This window comes from Odocoileus virginianus, chromosome 23 (genome assembly GCF_023699985.2).
Source record: "Odocoileus virginianus isolate 20LAN1187 ecotype Illinois chromosome 23, Ovbor_1.2, whole genome shotgun sequence".
NCBI lineage: Eukaryota > Metazoa > Chordata > Mammalia > Artiodactyla > Cervidae > Odocoileus > Odocoileus virginianus.
Genome location: NC_069696.1, coordinates 42,945,988 through 42,971,221, shown reverse-complemented (window position 1 = coordinate 42,971,221; position 25,234 = coordinate 42,945,988). Strand labels below are relative to the sequence as shown.

Genomic DNA, 25,234 nt, shown 5'->3' with positions numbered 1-25,234 from the left:
ACTAGCATCTGGAGATGATGAAGCTTACCTCAGCAGGAGTCAAAGAGAGCAAGGGCACTTGGAGCTCCGGCACCAGTGGCTTCCCGGGGACAGGAGTGGCTGCCACTAGGACGCCTCTCCCAGCTTGAGAGGCTGAGCGTGCCGTTGCCTCAGCCCCACCAGTGCTCCCTGACGGCGGCTCATGACCTCATGTCGACAGCCACCTCTAACCAACACCACCTCACCCACTCCCTTGGCTGCAGACCTGGACTTCTCCATGGAGGCAGCAAAGAAGAGGCACTACCTGAGGAAGGAAGAGGGCAGGGGCGAGAGCTGGAGACGCAGGAAGCACGATTTGTCTAAGCACTGTTCTGCGCAAGCATGCTAAAATTTAATTTCAAAGCTAAGGTACTTGGGAAATATTTTCTCCAACTTCTGACCTTAGAAAAACTCAAGCTGGACCTCATTTTCCCGTAAAAGCCTCAATCCTCTCCTTCCACAAAATGAGATTACAAGAGGTATCGCATTTTTTAAAAAGTTTTTATTTTAATCCTTCCTAGAGGAATACAGATTTGAATGAAATACATTCATTCCATAAATACATTAGCAGCAAAACCTTCCCACCAGAGTCCTTTCCACTCCAGCCCAGAGGTTGTGCCTTAGAGCAGGAGAGCATGTTCCATCAACCTCTCCACTCCAGCCCAGAGGTTGCGCCTTAGAGCAGGAGAGCATGTTCCATCAGCCGCTGACTTCAGGATGTGTTCGCTTCTTGGTGAAAGCAGGCTATACATGAGAAAGACCAGGTGACAGATGGATGGGTAGGTGAATTAAGCTGGAACCCTGAAAATACATACACGTGGTGACCATTCGACCTTCTGCACTTTCCAAATCCTCTGGAATCCAGCGTATTTAACTGATGAGGTCTTTCATCACAGACAGCTGGGAGCGCCTAACCTTGCAAATGCACCAACGGATCTTCTGAGTTGGCAACATTTTGATGGTGTCTTGACCCTTTCCAGAGAGTGTCCAAATAGAAAGGATCACTCCCTCCTCCCTTCCACGGGCCGAGGCACCTCCCTGTCAGTTGGTCCACATGCCCTTGCTATCAGGAGACAACGTAGCAAGCATTACTTGGCTTGTTACACCTCCAGATACTGTCTGGGTGCTAGAGGCTTCACTGGAGATAGAGATGTGTCGAAACCTTCAAAGATCTCTCAGAACAATCAGGTCTCTCAGCCCAGCTTCCATCAGAGCACAGGACAGAAGGCCTCTGGACAGTGGCCCAGGCGCCTCTCCTTTTCTTTCCACCAGGGCCTGCTGCCTGACTGCTCCTTTCTCACCTGCCCTCTAGGAGCCTGTGAGATTCTGAGAAGCAAGATCCACCCTCAACTCCCCAGCAGCCAGGAGAGATGAAGGCAGGTGGTGCTTTAAATCTGTGAGCCGCGGTCAGAGTAACAAGCTTACACTGTTACGTTCCAATCCACTCTGGGATGAGTTTAAGTCACAAGTCTGCATAAAACATAACACCAGAACCACAATCAGGATGACTGTGACACAGGGACCAAGTCAACGGTTGCTACCAAATCAATGGGTTGGGAGAAAAACAAAATAATCAAAGAATTTAAAATAAATCGCATTTGATGGGCAGAGGGGCAGCTCTGACTCAGGTATAAATGCTATCACCCAGATTATCATGTAAATAAAGAATAGCTCTCAAAAGCTGACACCTGCCTCCCCATACACCACTTAAAAAGAGGACACGTGCTCTTTTCTCAATCTTTTTAAAAGTGTTTTCATTAGGATACTCTTCTATAAGTGCTTTATCCATTCCCATTTAGTCTGTTTTGACTGTTGGCTGGAAGGAATCAAACTATTTTATATAAAAACCATTGTAGTGAATAACTGGTTATGTGTTTTTCCCTTTAGCATTTTCCATCCAGAATAGTCAGCTTCTCTCTCTCCTATTTATGTGCAGAGAGAGAGTCATCTGCTGGATACACAGCACTGCCTATGCGACAGTCCTCTGTCCCCACCGAGTCCGCCAGCTCTTCCTCTTCTGAGTCATCTTCCTCCTCCTCCTCCTGTGCCGATGAACTGGAGGTGGGCCCTTTGCAGGTTTTTAGGTGTCGGGTGAGATGGTATTTGGTAAGATAAGCCTTTGTACATTTTTCACAGACATAATCCCGTTTTCCTTCATGTGAATTGAGATGTTTCTTTAAGTGATTTGTCCTTAAGAACAGCTTGTCACACTTGGGACACTTGATCTGGCGTTCTCTAAGAGGAACACAAGGAAAGAACAAAACAAAACATTTGATTTGGGGTTACAAATACAACTGAGGCACACACTTACTCTGCACAACCTCAAGACCTTTGTCTGAGAAGCTCTACCCAACTAGAATCAAACTTCTCTATAGGAGATGCATCATAGAGAACAGTCATAAGACATGTGTGCAGTGTAAACAGCACAGACTGATTTTGCCTGTTTTAGACTTCTAGGCAAATGGGATTGTACTGTATGTATCTCTTTTGTGTTTTTGCTTCTTTCTGAAAATGAATCAAGTTGCTTCCATGGCAGGAGGCTACTTGGGAACACACCACAACCTGGCTGTGGCACTGGCTCTGTCTGTGGTTAATGGGTACTCTGGTGCTGGTTTTTTATCACCACAGGCAAGACTGCTATGTGAACATTTCTACACTGGTATGAGGGTCTGTTCCTCTAGGGTATATACTCAGGAGAGGCACAGCTGGATCCAAGGATGTGTACACCTTCAGTTTTACCACGATGATGCTAAGCTGTTTTCCAACACTGTTGTATATTTCAATATACACGTCCATCAACAGCCATTTCAGAGCTCCTGTTGCCCCCACATTCTTACCAACTGGAAGACTCAAATTTGAAAATGTTTGCCAACTGATCAACATAATGGTATCTAACTATAATGTTAACAGTAGCCTGTACAATTATCCAATTCAAGATGTCAACAGTGTCAAGGCTGGAGTAATAACTCTGGCCCAGACATCTTAGAGCTGACAAAAAACTTAGGGATCATACAGAGTACGAATTTTTAAACTTTTTTTGAGCATCTGAACCCTGTGTCTTAATGAAAATCCAACATGTTAAACAGAAAAAATGGGGCACTCAACCCTGACTGAACCTTAGACCCACCTGGCGAGCCTTTTAAAAATACCAAGACCAGGGCTCTGCCCCTGATCAGAATCCCTGGAGGTGGGGCCTCGGCACCAGTCATTGTTTCTCACATTTCCCAAGTGACTATCATGAGCAGTGTTAGGGGCTGAATACCTAAATTGGTATGCTGATGCTTCAGCTCATAAAGTGATGGAATCTGGAGGTGTGGACCTACTGTTAGAAGAGGTTATGAGGATGGGACCCCCGTGACGGGGTTATGTCCTCAGAAGAAGAGAAAGAGAGATCAGAGCTTGTTCACTCTCTCCTCCACCTGAGCACATAACAAGAAGGCAGCCAGGAAGAAGGCCCTCATCAGAACCCAACCATGCTGGCACCCTGGTCTCAACTTTCAGACTCCAGAAGTTTAAGAATATAAATTTATTTTGTTTAAGCCACCATTCAGTCTACAGTATTTTCATGTGGCAGCTCAAGCTAATATAAGCAGCTAGATTATTTTTTTTTCCATTTATTAGTTGGAGGCTAATTACTTTACAACATTGCAGTGGTTTTTGTTTTTGAAATGAATTAGCCATGGATTTACATGTATTCCCCATCCCAGTCCCCCCTCCCACCTCCCTCTCCACCAGATCCCTCTGGGTCTTCCCAGTGCACCAGGCCCGAGCACTTGTCTCATGCATCCAACCTGGGCTGGTGATCTGTTTCACTCTAGATAATATACATGTTTTGATGCTGTTCTCTTGAAACATCCCACCCTCGCCTTCTCCCACAGAGTCCAAAGTCTGTTCTATACATCTGTGTGTCTTTTTCTGTTTTGCATATAGGGTTATCGTTACCATCTTTCTAAATTCCATATATATGTGTTAGTATACTGTAATGGTCTTTATCTTTCTGGCTTACTTCGCTCTGTATAATGGGCTCCAGTTTCATCCATCTCATTAGAACTGATTCAAATGAATTCTTTTTAATGGCTGAGTAATATTCCATGGTGTATATGTACCACAGCTTCCTCATCCATTTGTCAAGCAGCTAGATTAAATGACCCCAGAGAGCTCTTTCAGTTTCAACTATGTAAAACTATATATAAAATTTGATAATTAATGTATCTAATTTTTAAAATTTCATACTAATAATGAAACCACTTAATGAAAACTTTGTTTTAAAAGGTCATTCTGAGAGTCAGGAATGTAGATCCAGGCTCCTTTGGTATTTTAGTGTTTCAGGTTGCACTGTGATTACAAATCAGATAAAAGAGCTGATATGAAAGCAAAATATTTATCTAAAACCCATGATAAGAATAAAAGTTCCATTTTTGATGTATTTCTAAATAAAATACAAGCTAATGTTTTCTCCCTCCTCTAACATTTGCTAAAAGCGATGGACCACAGAATCTGCTCTCTTCTATTTGTCACTGTAACTAACACAGGTTGGACAATTATTTACAGTTGGATTCATGCAATAAATTCCTAATGGGCTGTCCAATATTCGGCCTTCTCCTCCTTCCACCCCCTTGTCCTGCTGCCAGAGTAGTCTCTATAATAAACAGACAACTCACCATGACATTCTTTCCCTTAAAATCCTTCAAGGCTTGTGCAAGAATGTGAATACATTTAACATCACTGAACTACATACTTAAAAAGGGTTAAGACAGAAAAATTTATGTGTTACATACCATAATGAAAATACACACAGGCACACACAAGCACAAAGCCGAGTAGTTCCTGGTACACGGGGAGAAAAAATGCCCCATGACTCTCCATTATTCCCAGAATGAAATTTAATTTTGAACTGGATAAAAGGCTCTTCATTATTTGGTTGCTGCCTCCCTCTGTCGCTCTCACATACATGGGATGCTTTCACTATAGAGAATCAGTCTTATTTCACAGTCTTTTTCACATTCATGTTTCTTCATAACCCGTTTCGTCTGACTAGAAGATTGTTTCCTGAATAATTCTAATTTACCTTAATACTTAGCTCCAACTACCAGGAAGCTTTCTCAGGACACTCACAGACTGGGTGAGGTAACCCTCTTCTTTCAGGATACTACACTTACTCTAACATCTGCAACACAGCATGGCAATTATTTACTCTTCTGTTTCTCTTAATGGCCTCTGAGCTCTTTAAAGCCAAGGACTATTCTCATCTTTGTATTTTCACCACTTAGCAAGTCGCTGGACTCCAAGGAGGTACTTAAAAAGTCGTTAATTAAATGAAATTATGTTTCAAAACTACAAAAGAAAAAAGGAAATAAAGAGAGTAGAAGTGAAAATGAGAAAACAAAGCAAGCACGTCAACTCTTTCAGGATAAACCAGAAGTTTAGCTTTGTGACCTATGTGGAACACGGGGGATACAGGCACCACAGCAGGAGACAGACAAGTTAGCCGGCACACACAAGCCGCATTCATCGCCCAAGCAGCCGTCAGCCACGGGTCACTCACTGTGTGTGGATGAGCACGTGCTGCTTGAGGTCCTGCCTCCGCATGAACAGCTTGTCACAGTAGTCACACTTGAGGTTCTTCTCCCCCGTGTGGATGACCATGTGGGATTCCAGGTGAGCCTTCTGGGTGAAAGACTTGTCACACAAAGCACACCTGTAGTTCTTCTGACCTGCACATTAACCCGCACAGTCACACTGTGAGTCAGGCGCCACGAGCACGCTCAGCATGGAGAGACACAGTGCACAGGTATGTGGCAGAGGCAGCAATAAAACAGAACTGACTGGTAACCGGAGCCTCACATTCTAGGACTGTCTACCTAGAGACACTCAGAGCCCCTGAATTATACGCTGCAATGAGTGCTAGAGAAGCTAACAAACCTGACCTATGACTGCTTACCTACACACACACTCTTTACTGTTTACAGCTAACACATGATACAAGTTCTGGGGGGAAAAAATCACTTATAACCCTAGGGCCTAACTTAATTCAATCATTTTTTTAAAAAACCTCAAGAATTCTAGTACTTGTCCACAAGCAAACATATTTTTACAATCTAAATTTTAGTTTTCTTTTTTAAAATACATGTCTTCATAAACCAAGGATGAAATAAAATCTTTTTAAGAATGCAGAAAAAAAGTTACTCAGGGGTTAGCAAACCTTTTCTTATAAGCCATTCCAAATATTAAGGTTTGTGGGCCACACACACTCTGCTGGAACTACTCAGTCTTAATGCAAAAGGATAAGGAACAATTTTACCTTCAAAGTTTTGGAGAAAATGACCCAACCAAGAAAACCAAACTAAACCAGTTATTGTTATAGTGCATATGATAGAAACTTATGCCTAAGAGAAAGGGTTTGGTGTGCATGGGGTTTAGAAAATAGAAAATAAATTCTGGTGGTGTTCAACAAACAATATTCAAAGGATAGAAACTGGCTCTGGCTAGTGACAGGGGTGACCTCTAATAGTACACTCTAGCTGTTTCTGAAGAATTACCTTCAGGTCCAAACACACAGATGAATTCCCTGATTATTAAATGCATTTTCCCAGTCATATTCAAACTATGACTAGGCCACCTGGAAGATGGAGCAAATTAGTAATATTCTCTGAGCAGGCAGTTATTCCACACAATTCATGACCCAATGAAGTCCTCCTGTCAGCCAGCCAATTCTCTAACATCTGATCTCAACCCTATTTGCCAGACTTGTCTTGCTGCCACACCCTTACCAATTTCTAATTTTTCAAACTTCCACTTAATGGTCCAAGACAGCTTACCTGTGTGTATCTTGAGGTGGGTCCGCAGGTTGCTGGGATCACTGAAAGCCTTGCTACAGAAATCGCACTTGTGGGGCTTCATACCCATGTGACCCATAAAGTGGACGTGAAGTTTGGAAGGAGAGATAAAAGCCTGGGGGCACATGGAGCACTTCCACTTCCTCTCTTTGCTATGGCTCGGCCCGTGGCTGCTGCTGTGGCCGTGGCTAGGAAGGTGGTTATGGATGTGGCTGCTCAGGTGGGCTTTGAACTCAGTATAGGAACTGCACTCCTTGCCACAGTTACAGAGGTGCACATCTGGGTGTTCAGGAACACCTTTAAAAAAAAATTACTCAATGTACTTACTTCAATTTTAAAACTCAAATTTTAAAACTTAGTGATTGTTGCTTCTAATTTCCCCTCCTATCAAAATTTCCAACTTGCCCACTAACTGTAAAATTAAACACATTTTGTTCAATGCTCTAATCCCAGCGTCTCAAATAGTCTGTCAGGCACATAGGGAACACCTAGTAATCATTAAAGTATAAGGCATCTTCCTAGGCATAAAACTGAAGATTTTGTTGCACGCAAACTCGTGTGTATGTGTGTGTCAGAAGTTTTATTACAGTGAAAAAGGACAGAGAATGCTTCTGACGCAGACATCAGAAAGAGGACAGAGTGTCATCACTTGTCATTATGACACAGTGCAAAGAAAGACTATGAAGGTTAAACCAACTCACAGCGTTGTCCTTTATGAACTTAAAACTGGAATGATTCGAAAAGGAACTCAGGAACTTCAAATTCCCCAAATCAAAGTCCTAACACAAAGTTCATGCTGCCTGGCTGGTATGGCTGCCTGGTTCTTCAGCACATGAAGAACTTCACAGATCTTAACACTTCTATCGTAAGGTTAATACTCTGCTTTTACATACACAAAGGCATGTGATTTGCTTCTGCTTACACGTAAATCATTACCAAAACTATACTACTGATCCTCCGTATTTTTACTGTGTCACATTCATGACAAACAAGTCTTATATATAAACTTACCAATCTGCTGAGCATAATCCCGGCTGTAATAAAAAAGCAGTTCATTTTCAGGAGGGATATCTTGGGAGGTGCAGAAGTAGATTTTTCCATCATGGGGATAAGCCACCAAATTCTGTTCTTCCCGATTCCTAGGTTATCACATTTAACAAATCAAGCATATTAATTTTATATTATTTATTTACTTAAAAAATTTTTTTGGCCACACTGCATAGCTTGTGGAATCTCAAGTTTCCCATCCAGGGAATGCCCATCAAGCATATTAATTTTGAAATATATACTAAACACATCATATCCCTATAGCAACATCTTATACGAAAACTGAGCTGTACTATTTCTCTGGGTCATTTCTCCAATTACCTATATTACCCGTTAGGGTTAACTTGTTTAGAAACAGAATTCTTACTTCAATATATCAGCTCATTGCTCTTTATAGTCAGAATCACTCTAATCTATTGCTAGAAGAAAAGTAAGTAAAATGAAGTCTTAAAACAACATGACAAAGACACAGAAATAGCTCGATAAGAATTAACACACCAGCCTAAGGGGTGGATTGCATGCATGTGTGCTAAGTTGCTTCAGTTGTGTCCAATTCTGTGTGACCCTTCAGACAGTGGCCCTCCAGGTTCCTCTTCTCCATGGTAATTCTCTAGGCAAGAACACTGGAGTGGGTTTTCATGCCCTTCTCCAGGGGATCTTCCTGACCCAGGGATCAAACCTGCATTTCATGTCGCCTGCACTGGCAGGTGGGGTCTTTACTAGCACCACCTGGGAAGCCCAAGGGGCTGACCAATAGCCAATATAAAGAGAAGGTACCTACTTGCAAATTCAATGGTAACTGTGTCATTTTTTATTGCACTGGTAAACTGAATAAACTGCTCATAAAAAAGGGATAATTTCTATTTTAATTTATAATCACCATTAGTCAACAACTACTGGGGTGAAGAAAATAAAAAGCCTTAGGCTTTAAGCTCTGTTCAGATATCACTGTCACTGGATTCTTCAATTCTTTCCTATTTTATTCAAAGTTTTCTACTGAAAAATATCTGAATCAACTATTTCTTGCATCCAAGTCTACTCTCACCTGGCTTTGCGCACAAACATCATCCAATTACATTCATTTTCGTCAGTTGTAATGATGCAGAATTCTAGGACACCATTGTGGTATATCTGCCAACAGAAGGCAAACATACACATCAAATGAACTGACAAGTTCTAGCAATAATCTCATTTACTTTGCAGTAGGTACCAGCTTTCCTAGTCAGTGTGAAAATACATGGTTGTCTTCTCATGCGTCTGTCATTTCACCAGTCACCCTATTTCCAGCAATACAATAAAGACCACTAGAGACCTACAGTTAGTGCTCAGTATACAGAATCACGTTGCTCTTGATTAGTCACATTTAGGCTTGACTGAAAAAGACATAAAAAACTCTAGTTGTCTTCATCATCCACCACACAAATGGACATTAAGGTCAGAGAACCACCTCTTCCTATTTTTTGCTCCAGTGAACCTAGCATTCCTGTGTTCTCATCTGGACAACACAATTAAGGTCCCCAATGCCAGTGGCACTGCACCTTTTCAACTATCACAAGACCCACTTCCGCCTTAATTCAATGTTAACAAGCATCATTCCCAATCTACTAAGATTCTATACAAACATGTAATAGGAATAGGTGTTTATATCAGAAACTTAAGTTTTCAGTCCCTTTCATTAGAAAATTAGAGAAATAATCTTAGCTTCCAAGTCTAGAATTGTTTCCCAAGCTAAATATTTAAGGAATGCTTTAGCTGATTACAAACTAAGACTTTCAACATATAAACAAAGTCCAAAGCCTGAGCTGCCACAAGTAATAAAAATGAGTAGTCACTGGATTACTAACAAAATGGAGACTAAAACAGTTTATCTTCTATATTCAATATCTGACATTTTGTTATGTATTATAATTTGGCTACCAAGAACAGAAAGTAGTATTCAGTGACTGATGGATGAATGGCACTGTATGAATTTTGGCTAAGTTTGACTTTTACATCGCTTTTGACTACTTCATTACTATAAAAGCATCCAAAAGTCACAGAAAAATTTCAACAACACTGACCTTCCAGATATGATTAACCGCCTTGTCTGTCCATTCTGCTACTTCCATGGAGTGACTTTGCTGGCCAATGAGAGGCCCAAAGCAAGTCCGAACAGGGATGGTTTCTCCAGTCCACACACCTAGCAGTGGAAGGACACCAACTACACAATCAATGATTTAAACATCTAATAGGATAGAGAAGAGAGTAGCTTAACTCATGCAAAGAATCTTATTTTCAATGAATCTATGAACTGCTGATATTCTAGCACCCCTGAAAGGTAGGTAAGTCTTATGAATTCTATTCTATAAATAAGGAAAAAGTAATGAATAGATTAGACTGGGTTCAGAAGAAATAGGCAGAGTGAGAAGCAGTATCAGAAATTCCTGAACCACTGTTTATACACAAGGAACCAACCATGTCCCTCCAAGTTGATACATAAAAAGGACTAGACAAATTATAAAAAAGTAAAGCAATTACTACAAAATAAATCAAACTTTTAAGATCACTTGTGCTTAAAGCACCGCTCTTTATTATCTAAGAGGTTTAATACTTTCAACTGACTGATGCCTAAGCTACACCTGAAAGAACAATGAGTCTAGTATCGTATTTTCAAAGAATGGCACAAAAATTCAGATACCACGTTACATTCCAGTATGGATAAGCATACTGTGGCACTCTGTATTTCTTACTCTCTTTTCCTAAGGAGTATTAAGCAATTTATAAACATTTGATAGAAGTATTTTTGGTGATAAAAAGTTATAAATGGTGAATTTTCCATGTTTTATAAAAGAAACTAAGTTTCATGGAGTGATCTGTCATGATAACTGACAGTGGATGATACAGCTGAAAATAAAAGCCAAGTCTTCAAAGATTCAGCCTTTGAGGATTCTCTCCTCTAGTCAATCCTGATCCTAAAAAAGGGGAACTTTTCCAATAAAGTGTTCAACTTGATTTAGTGCTATCACCACTGGAAAAGTATTCCATAAAAGGATAAATCTTCAGCCATAAATTGACTTTTGGATCAAGCAAGTAATCTCTAAAGTATACACATCCACTTTTACAACTCTACCCTACAAAGGAAGAAGAGACTTTGATCGAGTTTTATGGTTCCAGGGTCTTACCAACATCTGCTCCCACCATTGACTGGCGGAGAACAAGCTGCTTTGGGAGAGAAAGCCTGGCTCTGCTCTCTATTGGACTATCAGGAACAAAAGTCACCGGTCCGTGATCAGGGCAGTCTGAGGGATAGGCTCGGTCACAGAGAGTGCACCCTGCAGATGACAAATGTGAGACATAAATGGGGTCAGTTCCAGCAGACAGATCAATGACCACCTGCTTTATTTAAATGTGAATTATTAAAATGTAACCAGTATGAAGCAAGGTTCTAGGAGAAATCCTCTGATCAAGGGGCCACTTTATTACACTTACATGTATATCCACTCATATCCTTCTTTTTTTTTCATTTATTTTTATTAGTTGGAGGCTAATTACTTCACAACACACTCATATCCTTCTTTTGCAAGATTTGATTTTTTGAATTTTTTTCTTAAATACAACTGGACAAGTGTCCTACTCAGTGCATAAGAAAAACACTGATCAAAAAATAACACTACATTACTTCAAGAATCAAGTGTGTTATTTCTTACATTAAGTGGATAAGTAATTCCTTCAGATATGATGTTCTGAAGTCAAAAAGATTCAGTCTACCAAACTCTAAGAGGAAAGTGAGTTGAAACACTGTTGGTGATGCAGTGACAACACAGCACAACGGAGTCAGAGATGCTTATACCACCGCTCGCTCCTGCTTCACTGTTTACAAGCTGGCTGACCACGTTTGGATGACAGGTTCTTAAGGCAAAGAAAATATGCAATCTGCTCTTTAGGACAGCAGGTAGGATCATATTCTTGCAGACATATTTGTTTAACATTCTTAATTTCTTATTGTTCACATGGTCTTTTTCTATTGTCAAAAAAAAATATGTTGACTTCATACATTGTTCTATGCTTATTGTAACTTCACATTTACAAGCTCAGGAGTGTCCTCCTTCTCCACACATCTTTTGCTCTTTTACTTTCCTTTCTCCTTGATAAGGAGTAGTATTCACGATCCTATTTAGTCACTGACTGTTTTCAAACTTTCCAAATTCATTCACAAAATAGTTGTAATACATAAACCTTAGAACCACAGTCTTCTAGGTGCCTTTATTCCCCTAAACAACCTATTAGAAATTACCACTTATATGGCATAAAATATCAGTTTTCATATTTAGCCAAAGTAGTAATAATATATTACTTCTTCAAGCACTGCTTGATTTAAAATTCTTTAATATCAGACTAGAGATCCCCTACACTCTATGAGGACTTATTCTCCAATGCTTTTAATTATAAACCATGTTAACTCTTCAAACAAAGGAGATTCAGATTTCATACGGCAAAAAAGGGTCACAGGCTTCCTTCAAAGAGAATACCAATGGCGACTAAGTATGTGTAAGATGCTGAACATCATTAGTCATTAAGGAAATGCAAATTAAAATGAGATGCCATTTCACACCTACTATGATGGCTATAAATATGCATTTTTTTTTACAAATAAGATTCAATATTACTAGGAAAAAAAAGGAAATCTTGGCAAACATGTAGAGAAATTGGAACCTTCATACACTGATGCTGGGAATATAAAATGGTGCAGCCACTTTGGAAAACAGTCTGGTGATTCCTCAAAAAGAGGAATTTCATTCTCATATATATCCAAGAATTAAAAACATTCATTCATTCAAAAACTTGTATGTGAATGTTCATAACAGTATTGAATATAATAGTCAAAAAGGAGAAACAAAATGTTCATGAAAAATAAATGGATAAACATTAAAATGTGGTATATCCATACAATGGAATATTATTCTGATACATGGTATAACATGGATAAGCCATCATAACATTATGCTAAGGGAAAGAAGCCAGGCACAGCCATATACAGTAGGATTCCATTTATATGACATGTCTAGACTAGGCTAATCCATAGATAGCGAAGTTTAGTGTTACCTGAGAAAGGGGAGTGGGGGTAAGAGTGACTGCTAACAAGGTTTCTTTATGGAGTAACAAAAATTTTTGAATTAGATAGTAGTGATGGTTCACAACCTTGTCATTATACTAAAAGCCACTGAAGAGTACACTGTTAAAATGTGTATGTGAATTATATTTCTTCTGAAAAACACTCAGAAGTAAGAGGTAAGAGGTTCCACTTGCCCACTTGAAAAAGGATCAACAGGATACTTCCCCGGCAGTCCAGTGGTTAAGACTGCAGGTTTTGACTGCAGGGGGCACAAGTTTGATCCCTGGTCAGGGAACGAGGATCCCACATGACACTAGGTGTAGCACCCTCCCCACAAAAGGATAAATAGACTGATTTAAGCCACTTCTTACCTTCTCCTAAATTAATGACCATACATTAATTATAATCCTAAATTATTTTAAAATTATAAATTTGAGACTTTAAAGGGTTAACACAAAAGGTCACCCCACTGCTTGGCTTCAGTAGTACCAGAAGCCTCCTCCTACTTTTCTGACCATCCTGTTCAACTTACTTTAGAAGCTCTTCCTCTGCCACTGTACCTTAGCATACCTAGCCTTGTCATTCCACACACTTAACTAGGATAGGATTTCACCTCACTTCCATGGCTATGATTAACACCTTAATGCTGAGGATTCCTGAATATTTCCAGATAGATCTCTGAGCTCCAGATTCAAGTTCTCATTCGACATCTCTAGGTATCATTGAACACTGATATCAACATGTCTGACACTGGACTCACCTACACTCATCAAAAGCAAAACAAGGGACTTCGCTGGTGGCCCGGTGGATAGGAATCTGCCTGCCAGTGCAGGGGACATGGGTTTGATCCTTGATCCGGGAAGATTCCACATGCCTTGGAGCAACTAAGTCCACGGGCCACCAACTACTGAGGCCCATGATCTAGGACCCGTGCTCCACAACAAGAGAAGCCACAATGAGTAGCCCACACACTGCAACCAAGAGTAGCCTTCACTGGCCACAACTAAGAAAGACCTCACAAAGCAAGAAAGACCCAGCGCAGTCCAAAAGGAAAAAAAAAAAAAAAAATCCACTCCACCTCCATCATTCATTATCCTAAGGAATGGTCACAACCCACCTAGTTTCCCAGCCAGAAACTAGTAATTTCTCCTTAAACCTTCTCTCCTCCAACTTCTATTGAGTTTTCTGTTAATATTTTCCACTTTTTCCATCATTATCTCTATTCTAGATTGGAATACCATGACCTTACACTTAAACTATGGCATCGCCATCTTTACCTCTCTGCCACTAACAAGCCTGCTACCCTCACACAGCAGAACCCCTATCCCAACCCTCCCTCCTCAAAATCCCTGTGTGCTCTTTGAAGACCTTCTGTGTTCTGGCTCCTACTTCTCTCATCACATAACCCTCTCCCCACCTGTTTCTTTTTTTTTGGGGGGGGGGGGGTGTACTTTTTTTGGTTGTACTGTACCACATGTAGGATTCTAGCTCCCTGATCAGGGATCGAACTTGTGCCCCCTGAAGTGGAAGCTCAGAGTTCCAACCAATGGACCACCAGGGAAGTCCCTCCCCATCCGTTTTATGCTTCAGCAATTCTGAACCACTCACGATTCTTTCAAACTACAGGTGTCAGTTCCCATGGGGGATGCTGCTCCTCCTGATTCTCCACTTTGGACATATCTGCTCTTCAGGTCTGTCTAACTCATATGTAGTCTTCCCTGTGCTTTCCACGGTCTGATGAGATGCTCCCCTGGCTCAGGCTCCTTTAGCACCGTACACTTAATCCCATCTTTCCACTCAGTATACCACAACGCAATAGCCTGTTCACTGGCCTATGCTTCCCTTCAGACTGCAGATTATTTTTTATGCTGCATCTAGTACAGAGGCTGGTGCTTACTAGCACCAACTCAACATGTTTACTGCATGAATGAAGCAGTAGTGACACCAACAACTCAACTATTTTTATATTTTGTTAGTTATATTTTGTTACTATTGCCCCATAAAAAGAACTTTTACATGCCAAACTATGGTAATTTATATGCATTCTGAGCAAAAAAAAAACCCACAAAATTTCACTTGTATCTACTTACATTTTTCCAGGGGGATGAAAAATTACACATGATCTAATAAATTTGTCTTATGTAGAAAAAGCACATGGCAGGTCACACAGAACACCTTACTGAAATTTACTTATATAACTCCGTGAAATCTTGGGAAATACCTTAAGTATTACTAGGCTAAGCTTATCTGTAAAATAGAGAAATGATTGTTTCCTTATTTCAGGAAGATGCTTTAAGAACCAACAGAATGTCTATATATCACTTGGCTTATTTGAGAAAAAGGCACCACATTAACACAAAGGACAGTACATAGGCAAATAAAAGTTTCAAAGTCCAGTTACTTTCTATACTCCCTTAATTAACACCTGACCTTGAGACTAAACCTGTTAAGAATGATGACCCTTTCTATCAGTATCTCCAAAAGAAAAAGGCTAAGCACACTCACAAATTGTAAACAAGGTTGCCATATTTTCCTTGTTTGAATTGGAGTCTTCCATTTGCAGTGAAGGTGGTACAAAAGAAAGACTGTCTGAAGACACATCTACATGACCCGTCCCCATGGCAACCTCCTGGGTGATGGAGGAGACAGCCACAGGTTCTAGGCTGAGGCCAACTTCATGGAGGGAAACGGACTCTAGGGAGGCGAGGTTGTGTGAGGTAGAGAGTGCCACGCTTACAGAGTTGGTGCTCATGGCCACGGTGTGGATGGAGTCACTGAGGGCACTGTCAGACATCCCGCTGACCCGGCTTGCAATGTGGTCTGTCTCCATGACCACAGGGAGCTCCAGGCCGTTCCCATGCATGGGCATCACACCACCATGTCCCACAGTCTCTGCTGCAAGGTTGCTGCCCACAGAGTCCACAGACAGAGGTTCGTGACTTCTGGCGCCATTTGGGATCTGGGTGTGCTCGCCTGCAACACCATCCATCGTCAGCTCTTCTGCCATTCCATCTGTAGAGATTGGGCTGGTGACCCTAGAGACGTTCTCCATGGTGATTGTTGTGTCCAAGGCCACCTCATGACCATCAGCGGGATGAAGACTCTGGGCGCCATGTGTGTTCACAGAGCGAGAGTCTATTGAAACAATGCCTGGTTCTAATCCAACATTTCCATTGGACTGATAGGGATCTAGCGCTGAAGGGTTATTGGCGATAGATAATGCTGTGTTACCATCAACATTTATGGAGTTAGGGTGAATATACTGAGGAGGTGGTCTGTCAGCTAAATAAGACAAAATGCCTGGGAAAAGGAAAAGATGAGATATCAGGAATTTTTCAGTGTATTAAGAATTCCAAATGCTAAAAGCTATTTTTCTTACAAATTAACTAAAGTAAAATAAGCTCCTATCTATTTCTTTGGTTTGATATATACTTTATAAACAGCAACATAATACACCATAATTCAGTTTTGTGAAACTCAGAAATCATAAAAATTAACTATGTTCCTTTGAAGTCACTAGAAAATTAATCATTTCTGCCTTTAATAATATATACATGGTTGGAATTCCTGAGTCCTAAGATGCTGAAATTTGCTCTATAAGAGTTAAAAGGTCAAATCATTTAAAAGCAGATAGTCCATGTGAAAAATAAAATTTAATTAAATATAACTAAATTTTTATTTATTAAACTATCAAGAAAACATTAGGCTCTATTCAAAATAAGTCACAATTATACTTGCTTTATTAAAACAGAAAAAATATTTGAACATTCCTGTTAATGACTATGTGGTTAAATGGTACATGCGGCATCTCCAGTAGAAGACCAGATTTCTAAAACGTCTTTGCAAAGTATTGAGTATATATAATAAAGACCTCAAAAATATTCATGCTCTCTTGCATTAAAAAACTCCACTTATGGTAAATGGCCCTAAATGCATTTTGTAAATAATATACCCAAAGACATTTACGTAACAGTAATAAACAAACTGGTAAAAAGTGCCCATCAATAAAGACTGATATAATAAACCATGGAATAAAGTATCAGTAGAAGATAATGTGTCATTAAAAAGGATAATTATGAAAACCATGTAGCAGCTGGGGAAAATAACTATGTAAAAATAGAGAAAAACATTAAGTGAAAAAAAGGGTACATAACTGTATTGCAAGTACTACAGTCTTCATTATGGAAAACAGTAAAAACCCCTCCACAAAAATAAAAGGTAGGATGGAAGTACACCACAAAAATGGATAATGGGACTATGAATAATTCCCCTCCCTCTTTATTTGCTAAATTTTCTGAAATGAGTATATAATATTTTAGAATAAAAATTCAGTAAACTTTATAATAAACAATGACACTATAGCAGGACATGTGGTTGGTAGGAATTACAATTGGAGAATTATAAAAACTGAACCAAGAAGGTGCTGGAAGAGACAAGGGAGAAACTGTGCCATTAAGAAATTAACCTAAAAAAAAAAAAACAAAAATTAACCTTAGTCAAAGTGCTACATTAATAATGTTATCTATATGTTCTAAGAGGAGAAGTACATAAATACAATTTTCTTCCCCACATAAATTAATATCTAACAGTGACAAAGAGAAAAAAGCATCATTCAAGTCTTCGAGAACTGAAGTTAACAGTCAGCTGCTATAAGGACTTCCCAGATGGTCCTGTGGCTAAGACCCCACACTCCCAATGCGGGGAGGCCTGTGTTTGATCCCTGGTTAGGGAACTAATCCCACATGGTGCAGCTAAGATTTTGCACGCTGCACCTGAAGATCCCACATGTCTTGACAAAGATCGAAGATCCCAAATGCCACAACTAAGACCCGGGGTATCTAAATAAATAATTAAAACAAAACAAAAAAGGGTCGGATGTATTATTTCTTGTAAATTCCCAAATAACCGTAACACTTACCAGGTAGAATGGTCCTGAAGTAACTGCTCTCAAGGTGGGGGTAAGGTGGTGGAGGTAGGGTGTAGTTTCTTTCAGGTAACCCACACATCACCCCTCGATCCCCAATACCCATTGGGAGCATCAGAGACAAAGCAGAAGGTAGAGAGCTCAGGGAGGGACCCAGGTTTGGAATCGCCACTGGCAAGCCTACAAAAAAAAAATTGTTTTCCTCAATTAAAAGTAAGTACTTTAAAATTCTGTAATCACTGGCTAAACTCTTAGGAAGGTTTTTGCAACAGGCAAAAATCTCACCCAGTAGCCCTTTACATCCCCAGATAGACAGTACTGGCAGACATCCACAGACAAGCCCTAAATTCAGTCCGCAAGTCAGTTTTAAAATGCCAACTTGATCGTTCAGTTATCTGTATTGCTCTTGGGTACAAAAACATTTAACTACAATTTAAAACCTAGTTTAAATACAATTTAAGAAAACAAATTATTTAGACATAAAAAGAATGGGAAGAAACATACGCCAAATTTCAAAGAAATATATCAAACTTCAGAGTGGTCTCTGAGTAGTGACAGTACAGATTTTTTAAAAATATTTTTTATTATACTTTCCATTTTATATGGTGAAAATGTATCACTTTTAAAAATTTCACAGATATGCTTCTACTTGGGGAAAAAACCTAAAGTTAGATGTAAACTGTACATAAATATATTGATATAATCTTTTGCATATATGCTCTACTTCATGATTTTTAAAAATTTACACATTATATCCACCTTGGACTACATCTATCCACACAATGCTGAAGTGACCCTGTGGCTTCCCATCATAATGAACTCACCAACTTGGGCAGTGCAGATTTGCACTATTTTTGCCAGTGGCAGTATTTTTAAACAGGTTTTTCCTCCTTAATAAGAGTGTCTACTAAACGGAATGCCTAAGAAATAAACAAATGAGTTAAGAACTAATTTTTTTAAAATTTCTTTTGTGGACACTAAAAGGAATACAGAGACCCTAATTTAGATGAATCTTATTTAACCGCTACATTTTAGTAATTAAGCAGGTAATTCTCTAGAGAGAACTATTTAACTTGCAGATTTAAAATATCCTTAAGCATTAACTCATATTTTGATAAAAAGAGTCCAATACATTACAATGTCAGAGACCCGCAAGAATCACTAGCTTACCGCTGTAAGACTCAAGAGCTTGCTTCTTTTCTATTTCAATAGAAAGAAAAAATTCAACTAGGCAGATAAAAAGGTTTTAAACGTACAGTGATGGGGGAAAATGAGCTTTCCCTACACTATTATTCTGTCCGAGTTCTGAGGCTCAGGGGGAGGTTCCATGTAAGAGCTTCATCTCTGAGACCTCCTCTTTGGCCATAATTCTAGGTCTGGAGCATTTGTGGTTAGTGCCAGTTTCAGGCATGATAGAGAACAAAGCTGAATTTCTCATGTGTTCTAGGAAGAGTTAGTACAGTAACTCTGATTCTCTTCTAATAACCCAGGGACAGAATGTCAAGGGCAAGAACAGATAAAAGGGCAATCCTAGACAAACCGCCAAGTCAACTACAGCTCTGGACGAAATGGCACTGACTCAAGCAGGCACTGGCACAAGCAGGACAGCCTGCTGCCCCATCACCTGCTGGAGCCTCAGCGCTCCACCGAGACTGCTGCCGCAGGTGAAGCCGCCACTGACCTGCGGGGCTGCTCCCGTCCTCTCGGAAAGGGGCTCTGACCCGCTCCACTGGGAAGGGCTAACGCAGTCAAGTGCTGAAATCCAGTCCCTCTCCCTTACCACTCACCTGGAGCAGGGATGGCATTGTGAGTGGGTGAGGCAGCCAACCCCAGGTGACTCCCTGAGACTGGCAAGGCATTGCTCACGGAGGATGAAGTCAGCTGCTCCATCCCCACAGGACTCAGGTTCATTTCATTCATCCTAAGAAAGATTAGACACAACCAGTTATGCAAAAATTGCCTCAGTGACTGTTTATGGTACCGAAGAACCTAAAACAATAGTGGTGCAGAGATTCAACTTGATCAACTACAACTTCATTTCTAAGCCCACAGCTCTCCAATACTATTGATAAGGAAATTGGGATTCAAAGATGTTAACTTGGCTGTCATATAGCAGAAACAGGATTTAACTCAGGTGTGCCTTGCTCCAAATACTAAGCATGCTATTTATAGCAAAGTTTGCAATCCTTAGAGCACACTGGCAAAGAGGCGTTTTTATGTTTTTAATTCACCTGTTTTCTTTCACAATATCTCGTTTCTCCAACTGGTTTATTACTTGAAACCAGGACTTGTTTTATCTTACTCAAAGAATTTTTAATAACTCTTTTCACCAGAAGGTAAAAGTGATACTGGGCCTGAATTAGACTGCAAACAGTGTGAAGAAGCACCATATCTTCTCCATGGATCAGCATCTTATTAACACTCTATATAGATACCTTAATAATTAATCAGTAATCTTAGTAAAATCTTCTGCATAACAAGGTTCACTAGGTAAACTGTGCTAGATACTTTATTAAAAAATTACTTCATATTAGCTCAGTAATTCTTCAAAAGAAGGAAATCGAGGAAACTAGGCTCAAAGAGGGCTCATCATACACCCCCAATCACATTGCAATTAAATGGAAGAACACAGATCATGCTGCCAAACACTGTCAAAAAGCTTTTCAATACATCAAACTTTTAAAAATCTACAGACCATTTTTAGCAAGCTGAAGAATCTAAGAATTGCCTTTTCTATGCAATCCATCTTGCACTGCTATTAGCAGTATCATTAGAGTAACAGGAACACTGAATAAGACCCTATGGAGGTTATCAGTAAGTATTAGTTCCTACGTCAGAATTTAAAGACTGTCCAAAAAAAAAAGAATTTAGAGACTGCCATATCATAAACAATTTCAAGAGGCCAGCCAACAGGTTATCCAAAGAAGGTCACCAGGAACCGCCAATCCTTATATTGAATATCACAGTGATGCAAGGTGTTATGTGTGTGCCTAAGTACATGGGAGGAGTGAAGAACAGGAAGGGGACCAAGGATCTACATACTCCCTAGCAGTGAAAACAAAACGTAATAGATTTTTAACCTGAAAAATGGCTACATCAGCTATGAATCAACATGAAAATAGTAATAACTAACACTGATTACTATTACTCCCTTACTATAGGTGTTAGACACTGGGCTAAGTGATAACATGTAATGATCTCACCTAATCCTTATAACTGAGCTTCCCTGGTGGCTCAGTGGTAAGTAATCCACCGAGCAATGTAGGAGACAGGGGTTCTATCCCTGGGTTGGGAAGATCCCCTGGAGAAGGAAATGGCAAACCATTCCAGTCAGTATTCTGTTTGGGAAATCCCATGGACAGAGGAGCCTGGCAGGCTACAGTCCATGGGGTCTCAAAAGAGTTGGACAAGACTGAAGGACTAAAACAGTAACAACAATCCTTGTAACTACTGTGAGGTAGGTATTATTCTTAATCCATTTTAGAGATGAGGAAACTGAGACTAAGAAACTTAACCCCAAATTACCTTAACTAGTAAGTGGCAGATTTAACTCCAGATCTGCCTAATTTACAGAAGTCACAGAATTGGCATTTAAATCCAGGTTTACCTAATTTGAGAGAGTCAAGTTCTTAACTAAGATAATTACAATAAAAGAACCATTTTGCCTTTGTCAGTCAGTTCCAACACTTAGGATCTATGTGTTTACATAGTGGAGTATGCTTAATGTCTGACATAAACCTATTCCTCCTGCATTATTCCATATTCACAGACTTCAACCTTAACCCAGGCCAGGTATCTCATAAACTTAAGCTTCCAGACCTTAATAAAGTGTACAAAGCTAACTGAGGACACTACCCCGTACAGAGTAGGCACTCTGATTTGGATGAAGCAATGCAAACTCATTCTTACTAAAAAGACAACTAGAATCACATTAGCAAACGAGGTGCACCTTATGAGGGACGGCACATTAACTGAATTTAATTATGCCATACAACGAAGATTCCACATGCTGCCGGGCAACTGAACCTATGTGCCACAACTACTGAGCCTGCACGCTTTACAGCCCGTGCTCCGCACCAAGAGCAGCTACAGCAAGGAGAAGCTGGTGCACCACAGCCAGAGTCGCTCCCGCTCACTGCAACTAGAGAGAGCCCGCATGCAGCAACCAAGACCCAGCACAGGAAGGAAGGGAAAGGAAAGGAATGTAGGAATTCCCTGGCGGGCCAGAGGTCGGGGCTCTGTGCTTCTACTGCAGGGGCCATGGGTTTGATTTCTGGTCAGAACTAAGACTCTGTATGCCATGAGGAGAGGCAAAAAACAAAAATTAAAAATAAAAGAAGTGACTTGACAGAAAACAAAATTCTGTAAAGCAATTATCCTTCAATTAAAAACATAATTTAAAAAAATAAATAAAAGAAGTGCAAAACTTCATCCAAAAGACACCATAGCTACCATAAATTTGAAAGTTTCTGGGTTTGGAGTGGTTTAAAACAGACTTCTGTAACTCTTTATACCTACAAACATTAAAACTTTACAATCAGTAGAGCAGGAATGACCTACAAAAAAATGATTACAGTAATTCTTTGAAGTACAATTAAAAGCTTCCCTGGTGGCTCAGATGGTAAAAAGTCTGCCTGCAATGCAGGAGACCCAGGTTCGATCCCTGGAGAAAGAAATGGCAACCCACTCCAGCATTCTTGCCTGGAAAATCCCATGAACAGAGTTGTCTGGCAGGCTACAGCCCATGTGGTCGCAAAGAGTCAGACACAACTGAGCAACTTTCACATACATACAATTAAAAGTCTGTAGCTTCAAACTCTATACTGAAAATTCCTGAGTATTAATCTGTGCACATAATCTCAAGATAAAAATCAAAATGGTGTTTCTAGGCTGACTCTTAGGCCTTCTCAAACCAGTTCAAACCAGAGTTAATATGAGGCTCAGCAGATTTCTGCTTTGTTGTGAGTCACCAAAATGTGATGATCTCAGCAGCCATAAACCAAAGGTAACTAGTATCCCACAGAGAGAAAGCAGATGAAGGGAATTTACAATATGATCCTCTTAAGACACTCTCATTCCAAAGTGCAATTCTATCCGAGCTACTTTTCTTATATGGGATTCTAAGAAGCAATGCTGGGAGAAGGGCCAGAATGAAGATACTGTGCTAAGCTCGCAATTCTTGCCTGTGTATATTCGTTGTAGAATCAGTCCCTTCATATTCTCTAGTTTACATGACCTATGTATGACCCATGGGGCTTCCCTGGTGGCTCAGATGGTAAAGAATCTATCTGCCTGCAGTGCAGGAGACCTGGGTTCAATCACTGGGTTGGGAAAATCCCCTGGAGAAGGAAATGGCTACCTGCTCCAGTATTCTTGTCAGAGAATTCCACTGACAAGAGGAGCCTGGAGGGCTACAGTCCATGGGGTTGCAAAGAGTCCAAAACAACTGAGCACAAACACACATGTACGAACCATCTGCTGACCTTATTAACTTTTTGTTAGAATGACATATAAGAACCTAACTGAAATGCAGCCACTTCGCAAATGCAATGGACAATTTTCAGTAATTTGAGTGAATATTTTTAATCTTCCTTATCCTCAACAGCCTATGAAAGGGCCCTTAAAAAACAGTCAAATGTAACTTTTTCTGGCACACTTCTATACTGTAGGGTATAATACTTTCAACATTAACATGAAGTCTGAAGAATTAAGAACTTAATTTCTCTCCATTACCAGCCAAGCCAGATGGTAACCAGCAAAATTCAAGGTGAAAGAAACATGGTAATGAGCTAAAAATACACCTTGAAACTCAGATTCAAATATTAACTGAAGGCGCAAATAACTCAAAGGCAAGGATAAAGATGCACAACAAGTCAATAATCAACGTGTGGCTATTCGGAACAACTACTCACACGTGGCGCAAATCAAGCCTAATGAGAGTATATTCAACCCAATACTGGTTTCTGGATTTCCTGTTCCCCTTCGGACAAATCCGTAACCTGCCCAACAGCACCAAAAACAAAGGCATTCTGAAGTCTTATTTGCTACATGTTTTCCAAACATGTCACCAGCGCTCGGCCCACCAAGCTACTCACCTGTGATGCATCTGCTGGGGGCCAAGGGTCAGAGAAAAGCGCACACGGGTGGCGGGGAACCAGCATCAGGGTCTGCGTTCCAAGGTCACGTGCTACCGCATCTTGCTTACAACCGCTGCACAAACGCGGCCACTCGTCCCCGGGGCCGCCCGGGACCGCCCAACTTCTCCCGACGGTCGGCGGCCGCGCACCGTGCCGCGAGATGGGGCATGCCAGGGGACACCCGGGGCCTTTCCTCCAGAAGCTTCGGGAGGCGGGCTGCCCGACCTGAGGGAGAGGACAAGGGCGGTCACCCACACGAGGGGAGGATGCAGCCCCCGTCCTCCGCCGCCGGAGAGCCTGGGCCTGCGGACACCGCCTCCCAAGGGCGGCGAAGTCGCCCGCCCGCCGGCCTGGGGCTCGCAGGCCGCCCTCGCCCCGTCCCGGCCGGGCCCGCGCGCAGCCCACCTGCCGGCCGCGCGGGGGGGCGCGCGCGCCTGCCCCGCCGCTTTGTTCCTCATCCGGGCAGAGCTCGCCTCGGGCCCTCCCCGCCCGCACGACCCCCGCACCCCGGGGGCCGCTCGCCTAACGTTTCCCGCCCGGCCCGGCCCGGCCCAGCCCGCGGTCTCCTCAGGGCCGCACCCTCCAAGGCGCGTTTCCGGCTCCTCAGCCACTCTCGGCGCCCGCCGCTCCGCCCCTCGTGCGTGCGCCCCTCCCGGCCACGGCCCGCAAGCGGCGCCCGCGCGCTTACTCCCGCTCCCCTGGCCCATCCCCCCACTCCCGCGCGTGCGCGCGGCGGGGACCCCGGCCGGAGGGGGCGGGCAGTGAGAGGCTCGGCCTGGAGCGTCGCATCTCAGTCCGGCCCGGTCGAATCGATCGCCGAGCAATCGACCCCGTTGCTAAGTAACCGGGGCTGGCCTGAGCCCTGGGAGCCGGTTCTGAGTCGCAAAAATCCCCCAGACTTTGGGTTTCGGTCTTCATGGCATCCTTCAGTTAGGAAAGCGTGGGTTCACGCAAGCCTACAAGATTTGAAATAAGGTATTTAACCAGCTATGTTGGCGGTGTTGCCCAGGAGGAATTGGGATTGTATCCAAAATATTTGTCACTACAAGTTACATCTGAAGGTCTCTCAATTTCCCTATGCTTGAAGTCATAAAGGGTGGTTTTCGGGATTTTTGTACAGATTACCTTTCCATTCTCTCTTTGCCATTCTTTCCCTCCTGCAAGCCAGGCGCTATGCTAA

The 25,234-nt window shown here is 41.5% G+C and overlaps 1 protein-coding gene across 3 annotated transcripts; it reads right to left on the bottom strand.

Annotated features, from left to right (window-relative positions):
- Window positions 1-500: 500 nt before the first annotated feature.
- PRDM4 (PR/SET domain 4) lies at window positions 501-24,738 on the bottom strand. Of its 3 annotated transcripts, none has more exons than XM_070453992.1 (12): window positions 24,634-24,738; window positions 24,013-24,279; window positions 19,705-19,838; window positions 17,912-18,097; window positions 15,499-16,293; window positions 11,063-11,212; window positions 9,962-10,101; window positions 8,947-9,032; window positions 7,866-7,993; window positions 6,837-7,151; window positions 5,564-5,732; window positions 501-2,253 (listed from the first exon to the last, which is right to left on the bottom strand). In XM_070453992.1, the coding sequence occupies exons 2-12, from the start codon at window positions 24,021-24,023 to the stop codon at window positions 1,941-1,943; spliced, it is 2,427 nt and encodes an 808-aa protein (XP_070310093.1). In that variant the 5' UTR covers window positions 24,024-24,279; window positions 24,634-24,738; the 3' UTR covers window positions 501-1,940. The 3 variants fall into 3 exon arrangements, with proteins under 3 accessions (XP_070310093.1, XP_070310092.1, XP_070310094.1); XM_070453991.1 differs by lacking the exon at window positions 24,634-24,738 and adding an exon at window positions 24,460-24,615; XM_070453993.1 differs by lacking the exon at window positions 24,634-24,738 and adding an exon at window positions 24,460-24,614 and having other exon boundaries at window positions 9,962-10,080.
- Between the last annotated feature and the right edge of the window lie 496 nt (window positions 24,739-25,234).